Source organism: Argopecten irradians, chromosome 11 (assembly GCF_041381155.1).
Source record: "Argopecten irradians isolate NY chromosome 11, Ai_NY, whole genome shotgun sequence".
NCBI lineage: Eukaryota > Metazoa > Mollusca > Bivalvia > Pectinida > Pectinidae > Argopecten > Argopecten irradians.
This window is the reverse complement of record NC_091144.1, coordinates 30,871,730-30,891,136: the sequence shown is the minus strand read 5'-3', so window position 1 is coordinate 30,891,136 and position 19,407 is coordinate 30,871,730. Positions and strand designations below refer to the sequence as shown.

Genomic DNA, 19,407 nt, shown 5'->3' with positions numbered 1-19,407 from the left:
TTTCATAAGATTATCACACAAATTAATTAGCCATAGGTTAATTTGCAAAATAAATCAATAAGGACACCCACACTGTTTTTCATATTTTCAATCTGTGTTTGATTAGAGGTATAAGTGAAATGGATGCCTCAAAAAGCAGAGGGACACTTAAAGGGATGTGGGTCCTTATTGGGTTGAATACAGTATGTGTGAAAATTTATTTAAAACAAGGGGAGATAATAATTTCATGAAAGTATTTTTTTCATTTTGTTATCTTTGTATGAAAATTTTGTTAGAAAAAGATGAGATAATCAGTATGCTCTCCTTTGATCCATATGCTACTTCATTTACATTGAGAGAATTGCAAACACCCATGCACAAATTTTCTTATCTTACAAAATAGGCTTTTATGCTTTGGAATCTTTGGATATGAAATTTTCATTACCATTATTCATGAAAAAAAGAGATGCTTTGGACATAATTGACCATAAATGAGTTTCTGACCTTGATGATGTCATATGAATTTGATTCTAGACAAGGGGTCATGGTCCTTCAAGAATTCTTAATTTTAGCAAAATTTCATGAATGTTTGATATACACAGAAGTGTATTTATCTTCTTTTGTATCATTTTTAAAGTAAAAAGATACAAAAAATTAATTCCCATAGCTTCTCAACCTGTAGGATTACATAATCGTTCATGATATTTGTACGAGATTGACATTGCCAATTACTTTCATTAATGAATTTTAATCTAGGAATATTATATTGAGTAGTGTATAAATTCTGCACCCATTTCCAAAACATCAGTGTCACTTAATGTGCATTTACATGACAATGAATTCATTTACAATTTGATTTATGTGAAATTTAATTAATAAAGACTTTACAGTCATTAATGCTATTCATTCATGACTTTGTTACATAAGGCAATATATGAAATAATTGCTCTCAGATATTGCGTATATTTTGGCAGTATTTGGGTCCCACATTGATACAAGTGCGGTTGTATAAAACACCAGGAAATGATAATTCGGTCAGTAAATGTGGGGAATGGGGAGGGGGGAGGGGAGGAGAGAGGAATTAGGAATGGAGAGTAAAAACGAGCTTCCTGTATATATATATACACCTACTGACTCTATTAGAGTAAATACATGTTTTATGTATGTATTGTTTGTGTGAAAATATATATACATAAATAGTACATGTGTTTGGAATTACGATTGTCTGGAAACAGTGTCTAACTAACTGTTTACATATAGAAATATTTTTATAGAAATGTTACAAAAATATTTATTTGACCCCTGAAATGTACACAGTAATAGGACCAGGTGTTTCAGGAGAGTGACTCTTCTGTTTCCACGGAAACCTTTCTCCGATTGCAGATCGCTGGGTCAAATCACAAAGTTGGGGAACCATGACAAAGCCCTCATCAAACTAGATCATACTGTTTCCATAATAGTCATTGGGAGTTTCTTAAAATTTTTATATTCTTTCCTTGATTTATTCGATCCATACATCTGTGCTTTGTAAATTGATCTCCCATTAACATAGGGTTGTTTTTAAGACTGTCAGGAGAGCTGACGTTTGCTTCCATCTTACAATGTATAGTACAGGTGGGTGGACAGTCCGACTCAATTTATGGATTAATCTATCCGGAGTAGATTGACTGTCTGCAGGAAATGAAATCTTGGGTCTTTAATCCAAACAGCTTTATATACAGCTATATATCATGTATTTGTCATGTGTTATGTTACCTGTATCTAATAAATATTCCACCTGGCCATTCTTTACTCAACTGTATCGCCATTAGTGATCAACTAGCAAGATCATACCCTGTGATTGATTATCGAAAAACTCATTGATTATTAATCATATACCATGTTGGCGTACTCTTCTCTGCTTATGATTTATATGTTTTAACTCTTCCTTCCATGATGAATGGTAAAGAAATGTTCTGTGTAGACTATGTCTGTATGTATCTGTCTTGAAATATCCTGAAATGTGATTTAAAGCTACAGGTAGATTTCAAAATGGTAAAGATTTAGAATATGGCACATATAAGCTGTGTGTATAAAATGACTATAGCCATTTCAGTGTTGGAGATTAGAAACTCCAGCCATCTTTATTCTACACCTTTATTTTGTTCTATGTGATATGAGGAATAGAACAATAAGAGCCCTAGAATTGGATATCCTTTACAAACTCCAGAGAAAATAACAAAATCAAGATATACGAGGTAATACAAATTGATAATTCAATACCTACATTATCACTTATTAAGGGAAACAAGTGATTTTTTTTTTCACAAAAATAATCACGTGTATGTTATAATACAATGTATAGTTATGATACAATTCTAACAATTTCTTATTGTAAGTTATTTAGCTGACTAAAAAAAAATCATGATAGAAAAATCTGTAATTTGTGTTTCATTATGTAAGCTACTGTATTCTTTCATTATAGCATCCTTACAGATGTACATATAATCCTGTTGTGTGTTTGTAAACTGGATTTCCTCTCTACATCAGTGACAATTGTGTTTACAGCTGGGAAAAAATGTCAAGGGGAACAGTAACCGCATTTGAAGTTACGTGACCTTGGAACTTGAAGGTCATGACCTTTGTCATATCAATATAGAAACAAACAAAACAAGTATATGAGAGCATTTTACCTACCATATGTAACTTACTCAAAGTGTACTGTCACGTTTCATGGTGCAGACATTCAATCACTGTTAGTAATGCTCTGAAGTACTAACTTTAAGAAAGGTACCTATAGCATTTACATATTGATTATATTTTTTAGAGGAATTGCTCCATACAAGCATGGTTAACATAAAAACGAAATCCAATCCCTATATTTACACTCACACTACTTTTTATTTATATTTTTATGCAATAAAATCGTCATTTGAAAGTGACATAATTATTCAATAAAAGTCGGTCAAAAGTGGGAGGAGCTTACTCAATTGAACAGAGAATGATGACGCTGCACGTAAGGTAGAATTATTCATCCGCGACGACAAAAAAGTTCAATATTTTAGTGTAAAATAAACATGACAAACAAAGTGAATTTCAGAGATAATTTTATTTAATCAGATCAGAACTTTAAGTAGGTATTAAATTTTGCAAAAAAAGTTCATATATAGCGTAATAACATAAAGTATTTGTTCTCGGCCACATGTGGGAACTCGTGTGACCGTTATTGTGCAGCGATGCGAGGCTTGAGCGCACTGCTTACACACATTTGAAATTTTCCGAATTTGTCAAAACACCAGTGTTACAATAGAAGCTAATGTGATGTATATGTTATACCTATGACACCCAATCATATTTTTAACAATGCAAAATGAAAGCACGTCGCCCCGGTACGGTGATATTTGTCCGTTTGCTATAATACAATTGTGTTTCATATTAACAAATTGATATGAAGTCATATATAAAATATATAAACACATGTATTTTATTGATTTACATAGTTTCCAAAATTACAAGAAAGACACACAATATACCACGTAATGGTAGCATCAAGAAGTAAACAAAGCCATGGATCTTTGTTTTAACACAAAAGGTCGTTCCTTATACTGTGCCATTGCAGAACAATTTCCTTACGCAAGTTTCAAATAGTTCAAGTGTTACCAATGCAGTAATGTTAATACAAATTCGGCGTAGTATTAGCGTATAGTGACCAAGCATAGCAAGTGTAAATATAATCCTATATTTACATGAATAAAAAGAATTTGTGCAACTTCATATCAATAACAATGCTTTCAACTTTATAACCATATGTAAAATATGAATTTACATCAAAGTAACAGTACATTTTAGTGCGCAACAATATGGTTTTAACTAGGTTGGTCATTGGGGTCCGGGCAAATGTTTCTCAATTAATAGACCTAATGTTTGAAGGTCCTGGGCTCAAACACCTTTTCTGGCCACTACACTTTCTCCTCTTCTGCTGCAAAATTGGCAAATTTGTCAATTCCTGGTGTTTCAAGAATCTTGAGTATGTTTAGCAGGGAGATTTTCGAAGATGTGAGAAGGGTGTCATCAGGGTGAAGACATGAAGAAAAGAGGGAGAAATAGAGTGGAATTTGACTGGATTGATTATCAGTGTCCAGGTAGCTCAATCAGTAGAGTGTCTAGTTAGTGTTCAGAGCCTGTGGTCCTGGGTTCAAACGCCTGTCAGTAGAGCATCTAGTTAGTGTTCAGAGTCTGGGTTCCTGGGTTCAAACGCCTGTCAGTTAGAGTATCTAGTTAGTGTTCAGAGCCTGAGGTCCTGGTCCAAACACTTGTCAGTAGAGCATCTAGTTAGTGTTCAGAGCCTGTGGTCCTAGGTTCAAACGCCTGTCAGTAGAGCGTCTAGTTAGTGTTCAGAGCCTGTGGTCCTAGGTTCAAACACTTGTCAGTAGAGCATCTAGTTAGTGTTCAGAGCCTTAGGTCCTGGGTCCAAAGGCCTGTCAGTAGAGCATCTAGGTAGTGTTCAGAGCCTGAGGTCCTGGGTCCAAACACTTGTCAGTAGAACATCTAGTTAGTATTCAGAGCCTGGGGTCCTGGGTTCAAACGCCTGTCAGTAGAGCACCTAGTTAGTGTTCAGAGCCTGGGGTCCTGGGTCCAAACGCCTGTCAGTAGAGCATCTAGTTAGTGTTCAGAGCCTGAGGTCCTGGGTTCAAAAGCCTGTCAGTAGAGCATCTAGTTAGTGTTCAGAACCTGGGGTCCTGGGTCCAAATGCCTGTCAGTAGAACATCTAGTTAGTATTCAGAGCCTGGGGACCTGGGTTCAAACGTCTGTCAGTAGAGCATCTAGTTAGTGTTCAGAGTCTGGAGTCCTGTGTCCAAACGCCTGTCAGTAGAGTATCTAGTTAGTGTTCAGAGCCTTGGGTCCTGGGTCCAAATGCCTGTCAGTAGAGCATCTAGTTAGTGTTCAGAGCCTGGGATTCTGGGTACAAATGTCTGTCAGTAGAGCATCTAGTTAGTGTTCAGAGCCTGCGGTCCCTGGGTTCAAATGCCTGTCAGTAGAGTGTCTAGTTAGTGTTCAGAGCCTGGGGTCCTGGGTTCAAACGCCTGTCAGTAGAGCATCTAGGTAGTGTTCAGAGCCTGAGGTCCTGGGTCCAAACACCTGTCAGTAGAGCACCTAGTTAGTGTTCAGAGCCTGAGGTCCTGGGTCCAAACGCCTGTCAGTAGAGCACCTAGTTAGTGTTCAGAGCCTGAGGGCCTGGGTCCAAATGCCTGTCAGTAGAGCACCTAGTTAGAGTTCAGAGCCTGAGGTCCTGGGTCCAAACGCCTGTCAGTAGAGCACCTAGTTAGTGTTCAGAGCCTGAGGTCCTGGGTCCAAATGCCTGTCAGTAGAGGACCTAGTTAGTGTTCAGAGCCTGAGGTCCTGGGTTCAAACACTTGTCAGTAGAGCATCTAGTTAGTGTTCAGAGCCTGAGGTCCTGGTTTCAAACACTTGTCAGTAGAGCATCTAGTTAGTGTTCAGAGCCTGGGATTCTGGGTACAAATGTCTGTCAGTAGAGCATCTAGTTAGTGTTCAGAGCCTGCGGTCCTGGGTTCAAATGCCTGTCAGTAGAGCGTCTAGTTAGTGTTCAGAGCCTGTGGTCCTGGGTCCAAACGCCTGTCAGTAGAGCATCTAGTTAGTGTTCAGAGCCTGAGGTCCTGGGTCCAAAGGCCTGTCAGTAGAGCACCTAGTTAGTGTTCAGAGCCTGAGGTCCTGGGTCCAAACGCCTGTCAGTAGAGCACCTAGTTAGTGTTCAGAGCCTGAGGTCCTGGGTCCAAACGCCTGTCAGTAGAGCACCTAGTTAGTGTTCAGAGCCTGAGGTCCTGGGTTCAAACGCCTGTCAGTAGAGCACCTAGTTAGTGTTCAGAGCCTGAGGTCCTGGGTCCAAACGCCTGTCAGTAGAGCACCTAGTTAGTGTTCAGAGCCTGAGGTCCTGGGTTCAAACACTTGTCAGTAGAGCACCTAGTTAGTGTTCAGAGCCTGAGGTCCTGGGTTCAAACACTTGTCAGTAGAGCATCTAGTTGGTGTTCAGAGCCTGAAGTCCTGGGTCCAAACTCATGTCTGACTACATCTTACCCTTTCCTGTTATAATATGAATTATGATTTCCAATACTGTATTCAGTAATGTACTGTTAGATATGGATTTTCACTATGCACATAGTATTTAATATTATTTTCTCTATGTTGGGTTATTTTTGCGTAATTTGGTTCTTTATTTAGTTTAGTGTTTTATTTTCTATTCTATTATTTGCAGTATGTATGTACATGGTTAAGGTTGATGTAACTCAGTGCAGTATGTGTTATATGACAGAACCTTGTGTGGTGGAAATATAGCATGTATCTATAAATATACTCACAAATAACATCCAAGGCACATACTGTGGTAGTTTCTGCAAACACAATGTCATCTAAATATGTTGTCAGTGTCATTTAAAGATGTTTACAATGTCATTTAAACATGTTCACTATGTCTTCTCTGAAAAATGTTCACAATGTCGTCTGAAAAATGTTCACAATGTCGTTTAAACATGTTCACAATGTCTTCTGAAAAATGTTCACAATGTCGTCTGAAAAATGTTCACAATGTCATTTAAACATGTTCACAATGTCTTCTGAAAAATGTTCACAATGTCGTCTGAAAAATGTTCACAATGTCGTCTAAACGTGCTCACAATTTCATCTAAAGACGTTCACTTGTTCACAATGTCATATAAAGATGTTCACAATGTCATCTAAATATGTGCACAATGTTATCTAAACATGCTCACAATGTCATCTAAGATGTTCACAATGTCATCTAAAGGTGTTCATAATGTCATTTAAACATGCTCACAATGTCATCTAAACATGTTCACAATGTCATCTAAACATGTTCACAATGTCATCTAAAGATGTTCACAATGTCATCTAAACATGCTCACAATGTCATCTAAAGACATTCAAATTATCATCTAAAGACGATTCACATTGTAATCTGAAGATGTTCACATTGTCATCTAAAGATGTTCACAATGTCATCTCAAGAATCATCAAGTTCCCAGTGTCATCTAAACACAGTTTCAATGTCATCTAAAGATGTTCACAATAAACATGCTCACAATGTCATCTAAAGATGTTCACATTGTCATCTGAAGATGTGTCACATTGTCATCTAAAGATGTTCACAATGTCATCTGAATGTGACAATATCTATAAAGAATTCACAATGTCATATAAAGATGTTCACAATATCATCTAAACATGCTCACAATGTCATAAAGACGTTCACATTGTATTCACAAGATGTTCACATTGTCATCTAAGATGTTCACAATGTCATCTCAATATGTTGACCAATGTCATATAAAGATATTCACAATGTCATCTAAAGATGTTCACAATATCATCTAAACATGCTCACAATGTCATCTAAAGACGTTCACATTGTAATCACTAAAGATGCTCACAATGTCATCTAAAGATGTTCACAATGTCATCTGAATGTGTTGACTGACAATGTCATATAAAGATATTCACAATGTCATATAAAGATGTTCACAATGTCATCTAAACATACTCACAATGTCATCGAAAGATATAAAAATGTCATCGTAAGATGTTCATAATGTCATCTAAACATATTCACATTTTCAAAGAAAGATGTTCACAATGTTGTCTGAAAATGTTCACAATGTCGTCTGAAAAATGTTCGCAATGTCATCTGAAAGTGTTCACAATGTCATCTGAAAGTGTTCATAATGTCATCTGGAAGTGTTCTCAATGTCGTCTGAAGGTCTTGACAATGTCTTCTACAGTGTATGACATCACATGATTGTTTTCGGAAACGTCACATCCAAGCCTGATTTCTACTGTTTATATATAGAGACAAAATTAAAATTTATTCTAATATTTCCATTAAGTTATGTGATTGATACTTATAAGTCTTGTTTTTATTTTACAGGTTGTATTTTTACTGACAAGAGCCACACATTTATATGGTTTTGTGGAGGACTCGACGCTCTGGAGGTAAGATATTTCATGTTATACAGTAGACTCAGTGATTAAATCCTGACTATGGTATCTTTAATGTTTCATCTTATACGAAGTGGGGAGGGGGGAGGGGGGGAGGAACCAATAACCAAACTATCTAATTCCAAACCTGTCTGCTGTGTTAATTAATGACTGATGGCCATGCCTTTTGTTCTCACACACACGTGTATCTATTTCAATGTTAAAATTAGAGCAAATGCCGTAACATATATGATATAACATAAAAAGTCATGTGTATGTAAGTAACCCGTGGATGTTCCCTGATGACCACTGCTCAATGGTCAGTAGCAATTCAGAAAGTTCTAAGATATCCTTAACATTTTCAATTACATTGTCATTTTAATATTGACTGGACCAAGATTTGATTTTCAAAGGATTGAGATGTCTTAATTCTATATGTTTGATGGCCTAATAACAATTTGTTATCATTATCGTTTATGATGTATCAAACCTGTAGCTGTCTTCTCAAATCAAATGAGAATCAAAGCTTGATTCTTTTCAATTCCATAGATCTAGAGGAGGAGTTATCATTTGTCCTTGGACTCAAAACATGTATATATTTTAATGCTCCATGTAATGGATTGAATGACCATAAATGACACTTGTATAAGAGTCTGGAGTACAGTAGTACTAGGCGTGGAGATCCACGATTGTGGAATCTCATTGAGAGTGGGTGCTAATGAATTAACCCACTGACCTACATAGGTCTTGCCTGGTGTCCTGTGCTGTGCTAATGACCCTATAGATTAGATCTAAAAATAAATCTCATCTGTGACTTAAAGTACATTAAGTCCAGGCCTATTATATGTGTAATGATATATATGTTCGATGATTGGAGTAAAAAACATTTACACTTTGTTTCCTTCTAAAATGATGTCCTGTTTATAATGTTTATAAGGAAGATGTTTAGAAGTCTGTCATCATACAATTTTCTCTATTAATTAATTCCTCATTAGTATTATTAGTTGAATTGATTTCACTACAGTTTTGGGGTCATGGTTTTAGATGAAGAATCTGTTAAAGTTTGTTTAATTTGTGAATATATTTCATCTTTGATATTCATTCAGGGGTCAGTCCTTTTTTCTTTGATAAATATGCTAAATTGGATAGTCAGTTAGCCTTCTATAATCAGTTAGCCTTCTATAATGGACCTATGGATCTATAAAAAGACATTTAAATTGTCTATAAAGAACAAACTCATCTACTCCATATGTAATTGACCTCTGTATAAAGGACACCTGTCTATAAAGGACAGATTTGATTCTATTTGGCACAATTTACCATGAAATTGTCTTCTGTATAAAGGACACCTGTCTATAAAGGACAGATTTGATTCTATTTGGTATTTGAAATTGTCTTCTTTAAAGGACACCTGTCTACAGGATTTATAAAGGACGATTGATCTACAATTTCCATGAAATTGTCTTCTGTATAAAGGACACCTGTCTATAAAGGACAGATTTGATTCTATTTGGTACAATTTACCATGAAATTGTCTTCTGTATAAAGGACACCTGTCTATAAAGGACAGATTCGATTCTATTTGGTACAATTTACCATGAAATTGTCTTCTGTATAAAGGACACCTGTCTATCTAATGGACAGAATTCGATTCCTATTTGGTTTTACCAATTTACCATGATAATTGGTCTTCTGTATAAAGGACCCGCCTGTCTATATATAAAGGACAGTTCGATTGCTATTAGGTACAATTTACCATGAAATTTGTCTTCTGTATAAAGGACACCAGTCTATTCAGATTCGATTCTATTTGGTACAATTTACCATGAATTTGTCTTCTGTATAAAGGACAACCTGTTATAACAGGACCAGTTTCTGTATAAAGGACCCCACCGTCGATTCTATTTGGTACAATTTACATGAAATGGTCTTCTGTATAAAGGACACCTGTCTATTAAAGGACAGATTCGATTCTATTTGGTACAAATTTACCATGAAAATTCTGTCATGTAATTGTCAGATTCGATTCTGGTACTATTTGACCATGAAACATTAACCTGTCTATAAAGACAGATTCGATTTATTTGGTACAATTTACCATGAAATTGTCCTTCTGTATAAAGGACACCTGTCTATAAAGGACAGATTCGATTCTATTTGGTACAATTTACCATGAAATTGTCTTCTGTATAAAGGACACCTGTCTATAAAGGACAGATTCGATTATTCTATTTGGTACAATTTACCATGAAATTGTCTTCTGTATAAAGGACACCTGTCTATAAAGGACAGATTCGATTCTATTTGGTACAATTTACCATGAAATTGTCTTCTGTATAAAGGACACCTGTCTATAAAGGACAGATTCGATTCTATTTGGTACAATTTACCATGAAATTGTCTTCTGTATACAAGGACTCCTGTCTATAAAGGACAGATGCGATTCTATTGGTACCAATTTTACCATACTATAAAAGGACACATATTAAACAGAGGTCATTAACTCCATTTGGTGCTATATACTATAAAACTGATCTCTAGAACACCTATCTGTGTGCTTAAACCTTACTTCAAAATTCTGGATAAAAATTGAAAAATATGTCTCAATGAGTAATGTAACATTCTAACCACCTATGTGACTCTGCCAGTTATTGCTGTACAGTTGATGTTTATGGATTAGACGGAGCTAACTTGCCAACCCTCCCTACCTAATCTATTAATAGCATAGGTCATCAAGTTAACGATGATATACATGTTAAAGCCATTTGTGCATGTTTTGGTCTATAAATAAATGGTAAATAGATTATCTTGTCTGTATAGATGACATGTTGATGTCATATTCTGGACTAAATTTAGGTACAGAACCTTTAATGATAGTGACCTGACTGCCGTACAGGAATTTTTACATCAGATTCTTGTCTATGCTTAAAGATGCTCCACCGCCGACAGAGCATAAATGATATTAATCATTTGAACAATAATTGGTGTTTAATCGTGTACATATATGCCTAATTAACACAAAAAATAATATAAAATAATTTATTTCGCCTTTAGTGCATGCGCAATCAGTACTTAATTCCATATAGGATATAGTGTCACGGAATTTTTTCGGGATGCAATTAATTATTTTTCATATTTTTAACTTGAAGTAAAATTAGAAGCTCAAACTTTTCAATGGTGTTAATGGTGTAAAGTAAGTAACTTTTGTAACAGAAGAAAAATACTAAATCGTCTGCTCCTGTTTTTTATAGTGAAAAAATACCATTTGTCAGCGGTGGAGCATCTTTAAACTTATATTTTGTAAATGTTTAGATTCCGTTTGTGTAAAAAAATACAAGACAATAATCTACATTATGATTGATCCTCTTTTCATATCAATGTTTATTTTTAGCTCGCCTATTCGAAGAATAGGGGGAGCTAATGTTGTCACCCCAGTGTCGGCATTGGCGTCGGCGTCAGCGTTGGCGTCCCATTTCACGTTAAAGTTTTTGAGCAAGTTTCTGTTTCGTCAATTGTTTAAGCTTAAGTCATCATAAATGTTTATGATTTGTTTTTTTTTTGAGTCTGTTAATTTGTCATTTTCCATGTTAAAGTTTTTTGAGCAAGTTTCATTTTGTCTATTGTTTAAGCTTAAGTCATCATAAATGTTTATGATTTTATTTTCCTAATGGTAGGGATGCGAACTGATAATACAACCAATTTGGGGCCCTTTAGGTGGGGTTTTGAGTCTGTTAATTTGTCATATTTCCATGTTAAAGTTTTTGAGCAAGTTTCTATTTTGTCTATTGTTTAAGCTTAAGTCATCATAAATGTTTATGATTTTATTTTCCTAATGAGTATGGATGCTGAACGTGATAATACAACCAATTTGGGGCCCTTTAGGGCGGTTTTGAGTCTGTTAATTTGTCATATTTCCATGTTAAAGTTTTTGAGCAAGTTTCTATTTTGTCAATTGTTTAAGCTTAAGTCATCATAAATGTTTATGATTTTATTTTCCTAATGTGTATGGATGCTGAACGTGATAATACATTTTTGAGTCTGTTAATTTGTCATATTTCCATGTCTAAATAGTAAATACTTGAACATCAACTTCTTCTGAATAGGCGAGCTTTGCTGTTCTCCAACAGCTCTTGTTGTCTTTAACAGCCTAATTGATAATAGTCTGGTACCGTATCATTTAAGGAAATACCTGAATACACATGATATATAATGTCATGTAATATATACCAACTAGTAAAAGGCAATATGCATAATGTGGACTCCTTTTCATTCTACGATTGCTCTTGGACTGCAAACACTCAGCGGTAAGCCTGAATGAAAGCGATGGAGAGAATTTTATGCCTTCAAACAATTTAGAAAGTGCACATGTAGAAAGAAATATCTTCACAGTGATTTTATGGTTGTTTTATATACAAGTGTATGGTATCAATCTCTAGTTTTATCAGATAGGGTAATGGTAAACATGTTCTACTATAGATTAGGGGAATGGACTGACCTTGTAAGATGTAGGTAGGAATTTGTATCTGTTGTTGTAACACTTGTCAAATCAGCAGGAGCTCGAGATATAGAGATTGTACAGGACCTTGATACATGACTTTGGATTACTTAACGGATGGAAATCTCTGACTGTTGATAAAACTATAGCTCTGCTGTTACTATTTGTATGTGGAGAACATATAATGGTGAATTTTAATTAAGTTCGAGGATTATTATCTCCCTTTATATACTGGTGTATATCTCCCTCTTAGAACTAGCATTTATCTCCCTCTAAGTACGAGTGTTTATCTCCTTTTATGAAATAGCATTTATCTCCCTCTAAGTACGAGTGTTTATCTCCTTTTATGTACTAGTGTATATCTCTCTCTAAGAACTAGCAGTTATCTCTCTAAGTACTAGCGTTTATCTCCCTCTAAGTACTAGTGTTCATCTAGAAGTACTAGAGTTTATCTCCCTCTAAGCACTAGCACTTATCTGGAAATACAAGTGTTTGTCTCTCTCTAAGTGCCACAGTTTTTCTCTCTCTTAAGTCCTGGTTACTTTCCCTTTAAGTATAAATAGGGATTATCTTCCCTCTAAGTACTAGTGTTTATCTCGCTCTAAGTACTAGCATTTTATCTCCCTCTTAGTACTAGCGTTTATCTCCCTTTTGTACTGGTGTATACATCCTCTAAGAACTAGTGTTTATCTCCCTCTAAGTACTAGTGTTTATATTTATCTCCCTTTAAGTACTGGTGTATATATCCCTCTAAGAATTAGTGTTTATCTGCCTCTAAGTACTAGTGTTTATATTTATCTCCCTCAAAGTACTGGTGTATATATCCCTCTAAGAACTAGTGTTTATCTCCCTCTAAGAACTAGTGTTTATCTCCCTATAAGTACTACTGTTTTATATTTATCTCCCTTTAAGTACTAGTGTTTATATTTATCTCCCTTTAAGTACTGGTGTTTATCTCCCTCTAAGTACTAGTGTTTATCTTCCTTTAAGTACTAGTGTTTATATTTATCTCCCTTTAAGTACTGGTGTTTATCTCCCTCTAAGAACTAGTGTTTATCTTTCCTTTAAGTACTGGTGTATATCTTCCCTCTAAGAACTAGTGTTTATATTTATCTCCCTCAAAGTACTGGTGTATATCTCCCTCTAAGTACTAGTCTTTATCTCCTCTAAGTACTAACTAGTGTTTATATTTATCTCCCTTTAAGTACTGGTGTTTATCTCCCTCTAAGAACTAGTGTTTATATTCATCTCCCTCAAAGTACTGGTGTATATATCGCTCTAAGTACTAGCGGTTAGATCCTTTTAAGTACTGGTGTATATATCTCCCTCTAAGTACTAGTGTTTATCTCCCTCTAAGAACTAGTGTTTATCTTCCTTTAAGTACTAGTGTTTATATTTATCTCCTCAAAGTACTGGTGTATATTCTATCGCTCTAAGTACTAGCGTAGTTTAACTCCCTCTAAGTATGAAGCGTTTATCTCCCTCTAAGTAACTAGCATTTAAATCTCCATTTTAAGAACTAGTATTTAACTCCCTCTTAAGTACTAGGTGTTATATCCTTTATGTATACAGTACTGGTGTATATCTCCCTCTAAGTAACTAGTGTTATATTCATCTCCCTCAAAGAACTGGTGTTTATCTTCCTTTAAGTTCTAGTGTTTTATTTTATCTCCCTCAAAGTACTGGTGTATATATCGCTCCAAGTACTAGCGTTTAACTCCCTCTAAGTACTAGAGTTTAACTCCCTCTAAGTACTAGCGTTTATCTCCCTCTAAGTACTAGCGTTTATCAAGTTCTAAGTACTAGCGTTTATCTCCTTTTAAGGACTAGTGTTTATCTCCCTCTAAGTACTAACATTTATATCCTGTTAGTTTGAAACCTTTACCATGCCATAGAAACAAAAGCCACCAAGGCACATTTCAGTGCTAATATTGTAGCAGGTTTTAATTGTACCTTGTGATACGTATACGATTCTACAGCTTCACATGAGTGGGAATTTCCCTTTAGTTGGGAGAGCAGAGGACCAGTAAGTCCGGGGTTGTAGGTTCGAGCCCGGATGGCAGCACACTATTCTGGCTCTGTTACAATTTTAATATTTGAGAGAATGGTAGCATTTACATGTTTTCTCATATCATTGACTTTCAATTTCAACAAGATTTTATTGATATTCATCAAAGGGATTGGACATCAGGCTACACCCATTTACATCCTTTCCAATTATATGTAATTAATTTTAAAAGTCTTTGATATACTCAAAGATCATTAAGCATTCTCGTTAATTAATGAACGCTCATTCATTTTGTGTAATGTATGTTCATAATTTACTTTATAATAGATTTCATTAATGATAAATTTGTTATCAATATGCTTTAAACACCAGTATTTAATGTTTTACATTCATTAATGCATCAAATTAATAGTGTAAAACTAATAATGTAGTTATATTTCAGACACATCCTGTAACTTTTTCTTTAATCTTTATGATATATTATAGTAAGAAATGTATTATCTTATTCAAGTGTAATTACCCTAGTAAGTTTATGACATATATGCCTATTTAATAATATTATTGTATTGAAATATCAAAACGATATGCTTTATTGTATGTATTCCAATTGATGAAGTTTACATTAATAACAAAAATTAGTCTCAGTTTTGAATGTGGGCTGCATATTCTTCAAAAGTCTGTTTGAATGTTACGTATGACACTAATTGGAATAATTAAACCAATTTTCGGTAGGTAGGTTCAAATTCCTATTATTAAATCCATTTCATTAATTCTATATGTGTTAGTGGGTTGCTCACTGCTATATATACATTACTCAACGAAAGGTTTACAAGTGTTACAAGTTATCATTGCATTGTAATGTATAACAAGCATATAGAGACCAAACACAACTTATTAGTTTTATTATAAAATATTTTATTGATTGATCAAATGCAGTTTATATGGAATGGATCTGAAGAAAGAGATGTGTTTAATTTAAAATAATATTATTATTAATGTTGTCAAATTTTGTCTTTGACAGAGTTTTTAACCCTGTCAAATTTTGTCTTTCACAGAGTTATTAACCCTGTCATATTTTTCCTTTTACACAGTTGTTAACCCTGTCATATTTTGTCTTACACAGAGTTGTTAACCCTGTCACATTTTGTCTTACACAGAGTTGTTAACCCTGTCATATTTTGTCTTTCACAGAGTTGTTAACCCTGTCACATTTTGTCTTACACAGAGTTGTTAACCCTGTCATATTTTGTCTTTTACAGAGACAGCTTTTAACCCCTGTCATATTTTTGTCTTTCACAGAGTTGTTAACCCCCATGTCACATTTTGCCTTTTACAGAGTTGTTAACCCTGTCATATTTTGTCTTTTACAGAGTTGTTAACCCTGTCCATATTTTGTCTTTCACAGAGTTGTTAACCATGTCATATTTTGCCTTTCACAGAGTTGTTAAGATGTCAAATTTTGTCTTTCACAGAGTTGTTAACCCTGTCATATTTTGTCTTTACACAGAGTTGTTAACCCTGTCCATATTTTGTCTTTCACAGATTTGTTGAACCCTGTCAACATTTTGTCTTACACAGAGTTGTTAACCATGTCATATTTTGTCTTTCACAGAGTTGTTAACCCTGTCACATTTTGTCTTACACAGAGTTGTTAACCCTGTCATATTTTGTCTTTTACAGAGTTGTTAACCCTGTCATATTTTGTCTTTCACAGAGTTGTTAACCCTGTCACATTTTGTCTTTTACAGAGTTGTTAACCCTGTCATATTTTGTCTTTTACAGAGTTGTTAACCCTGTCATATTTTGTCTTTCACAGAGTTGTTAACCATGTCATATTTTGCCTTTCACAGAGTTGTTAACCCATGTCAAATTTTTGTCTTTCACAGAGTTGTTAACCATGTCATATTTTGCCTTTCACAGAGTTGTTAACCCTGTCATATTTTGTCTTTCACAGTTGTTAACCTTGTCATTATTGTCTTTCTACAGAGTTGTTAACCCTGTCCATATTTTGTCTTTCACAGAGTTGTTAACCCTGTCATATATTTGTCTTTCACAGAGTTGTTAACATGTCATATATTGTCTTTCACAGAGTTGTTAACCCTGTCACCACAGAGTTGTTAACCATGTCATATTTGTCTTTCACAGAGTTGTTAACCATGTCATATTTTGTCTTTCACAGAGTTGTTAACCCTGTCATATTTTGTCTTTCACAGAGTTGTTAACCATGTCATATTTTGTCTTTCACAGAGTTGTTAACATGTCAAATATTTTGTCTTTCACAGAGTTGTTAACCATGTCATTATTTTGTCTTTCACAGAGTTGTTAACCATGTCATTTTTGTCTTTCACAGAGTTGTTAACCCTGTCATATTTTGTCTTTCACAGAGTTGAACCCTGTCATATTTTGTCTTTCACAGAGTTGTTTACCCTGTCATCATTTTGTCTTTCACAGAGTTGTTAACCCTGTCATATTTTGTCTTTCACAGAGTTGTTAACCCTGTCATATTTTGTCTTTCACAGAGTTGTTAACCCTGTCATATTTTGTCTTTCACAGAGTTGTTAACCCTGTCATATTTTGTCTTTCACAGAGTTGTTAACCATGTCATATTTTGTCTTTCACAGAGTTGTTAACCCTGTCATATTTTGTCTTTCACAGAGTTGTTAACCCTGTCATATTTTGTCTTTCACAGAGTTGTTAACCATGTCATATTTTGTCTTTCACAGAGTTGTTAACCCTGTCATATTTTGTCTTTCACAGAGTTGTTAACCCTGTCATATTTTGTCTTTCACAGAGTTGTTAACCCTGTCATATTTTGTCTTTCACAGAGTTGTTAACCATGTCATATTTTGTCTTTCACAGAGTTGTTAACCATGTCATATTTTGTCTTTCACAGAGTTGTTAACCCATGTCATATTTTGTCTTTCACAGAGTTGTTAACCTGTCATATTTTGTCTTTCACAGAGTTGTTAACCCTGTCATATTTTGTCTTTCACAGAGTTGTTAACCATGTCATATTTTGTCTTTCACAGAGTTGTTAACCCTGTCATATTTTGTCTTTCACAGAGTTGTTAACCATGTCATATTTTGTCTTTCACAGAGTTGTTAACCATGTCATATTTTGTCTTTCACAGAGTTGTTAACCATGTCATATTTTGTCTTTCACAGAGTTGTTAACCCTCATGTCAGAGTTGTTAACCCTGTCATATTTTGTCTTTCACAGAGTTGTTAACCCTGTCATATTTTGTCTTTCACAGAGTTGTTAACCATGTCATATTTTGTCTTTCACAGAGTTGTTAACCCTGTCATATTTTGTCTTTCACAGAGTTGTTAACCCTGTCATATTTTGTCTTTCACAGAGTTGTTAACCATGTCATATTTTGTCTTTCACAGAGTTGTTAACCCTGTCATATTTTGTCTTTCACAGAGTTGTTAACCCTGTCATTTTCAATTTTAACGCATTTTGTCTTTCACAGAGTTGTTACCTTTATTTTGTCTTTCACAGAGTTGTTAACCCTGTCATATTTTGTCGTTAACCCTGTCACATTTTGCCTTTTACAGAGTTGTTAACCCTGTCATATTTTGCCTTTTACAGAGTTGTTGACCCTGTCATATTTTGTCTTTCACAGAGTTGTTAACCATGTCATATATTGTCTTTCACAGATCTGAAGATTATGGGACAAGTTTCACCCGGATCAACTTTTCATCAAATGCTGTCATTCAGTTTATTTACAAATCTCCTGTCAATAAAAATAAGGTAAGAAATATAAACAAATAAGAAAACGAATAAACTGAAAAATAAAGTTTTCCATTGTTTAAAATACATAAGGGTAATAGAATATTCCGTAGGTTGCCTAGGCCCCACTAAAGCTAATGTATTAAGTAATGTGGATGCACTTAATAACAGATTCAAAACAAATTCAACAAAATTAACAAACTATTAACAAAGATTACATAATAGAAATAACTTAAGTTTTGACTTAAGTTGTTACTGTAATTTTGTTTCTTTTTCAGTTCTTATGAAAGTAAGTTTATTGTGTTTTATAAGATATCATAAAGGAAATCATCACTAGTTAATCTATTAAAATGGCTCTTTATCAAGGAAATTACCTGAGAGGTAATCTATTGCAATGTTTACAAACATTGTGTTTTATTTACTGCTATGCCAATTTAGCTCAAGCAAGAAGCCATCTTTAATATTGTTGATGTCAATCTAAACAACATATTTAATTCTTATGAATGTTAGGGTGTGACTTTACTTCAATGTTTATAAAATAAATCTTTTTTGGATCACTGGGAGATGGAAAGAGAAAACTTCTACTGAATTTCATTGTTTTAACAGGTACATTGTAAGGTGTCCTTCTAATCAACTCTGTATTAGTCATAATAATTAATTAATCATGTATGTAAATTGTCTGTTCCCTAAATACCTGCAGATATGACACATGCATTGTCCTCACTGTTAACTTACCAAGTTATACTAAAAATCACCCAGTTGCAAGATAAAAGATAGTATATCTCATGGGTCAATTTAAAAAGCTAAGTAATAATTCAATAAAAACTTAAATTGTGAAATGTTAGATTCAAATAAAGAGCAAACGCATAAAAATTCAGATAAAAACTATCCACTGATTTTACATTCTTCTTTCATAGTTAAGCATTTGATTATATGCCTTCACAAAAGTTTGTTATGGGCTATCAGATTGGTACTTGGAGATTTTAGAGTCTGAATATGTGATTTCAACTCTTTCATTCTTGTCATTATGAGCCATTCCAGTCTTGGTAGTGTATTAGTAGTTTACTTACTGATATTGTCACCAGCAACACAAGGCATTGTGGCAATAGGTATTACTCTGTTGATTGGGCATTGATGACTTTACCATCATCCTTCAGACAAAAGCTTCTGTTCAATAACTCCAGATATCCCCGGGATGAACACCAT

General features: G+C 34.5%; 1 protein-coding gene across 2 annotated transcripts in view; it reads left to right on the top strand.

Moving 5' to 3' along the window:
• LOC138335285 (VPS10 domain-containing receptor SorCS1-like) overlaps positions 1-19,407 on the top strand; it is a 56,527-nt gene that overhangs the window by 10,172 nt on the left and 26,948 nt on the right. For both annotated transcript variants that reach the window (XM_069284304.1, XM_069284303.1), the window contains exons 2-3: positions 7,916-7,980; positions 18,129-18,222. In XM_069284304.1, the coding sequence (XP_069140405.1) occupies positions 7,916-7,980; positions 18,129-18,222 (159 nt within the window). The remainder of the gene's footprint in view (positions 1-7,915; positions 7,981-18,128; positions 18,223-19,407) is intronic.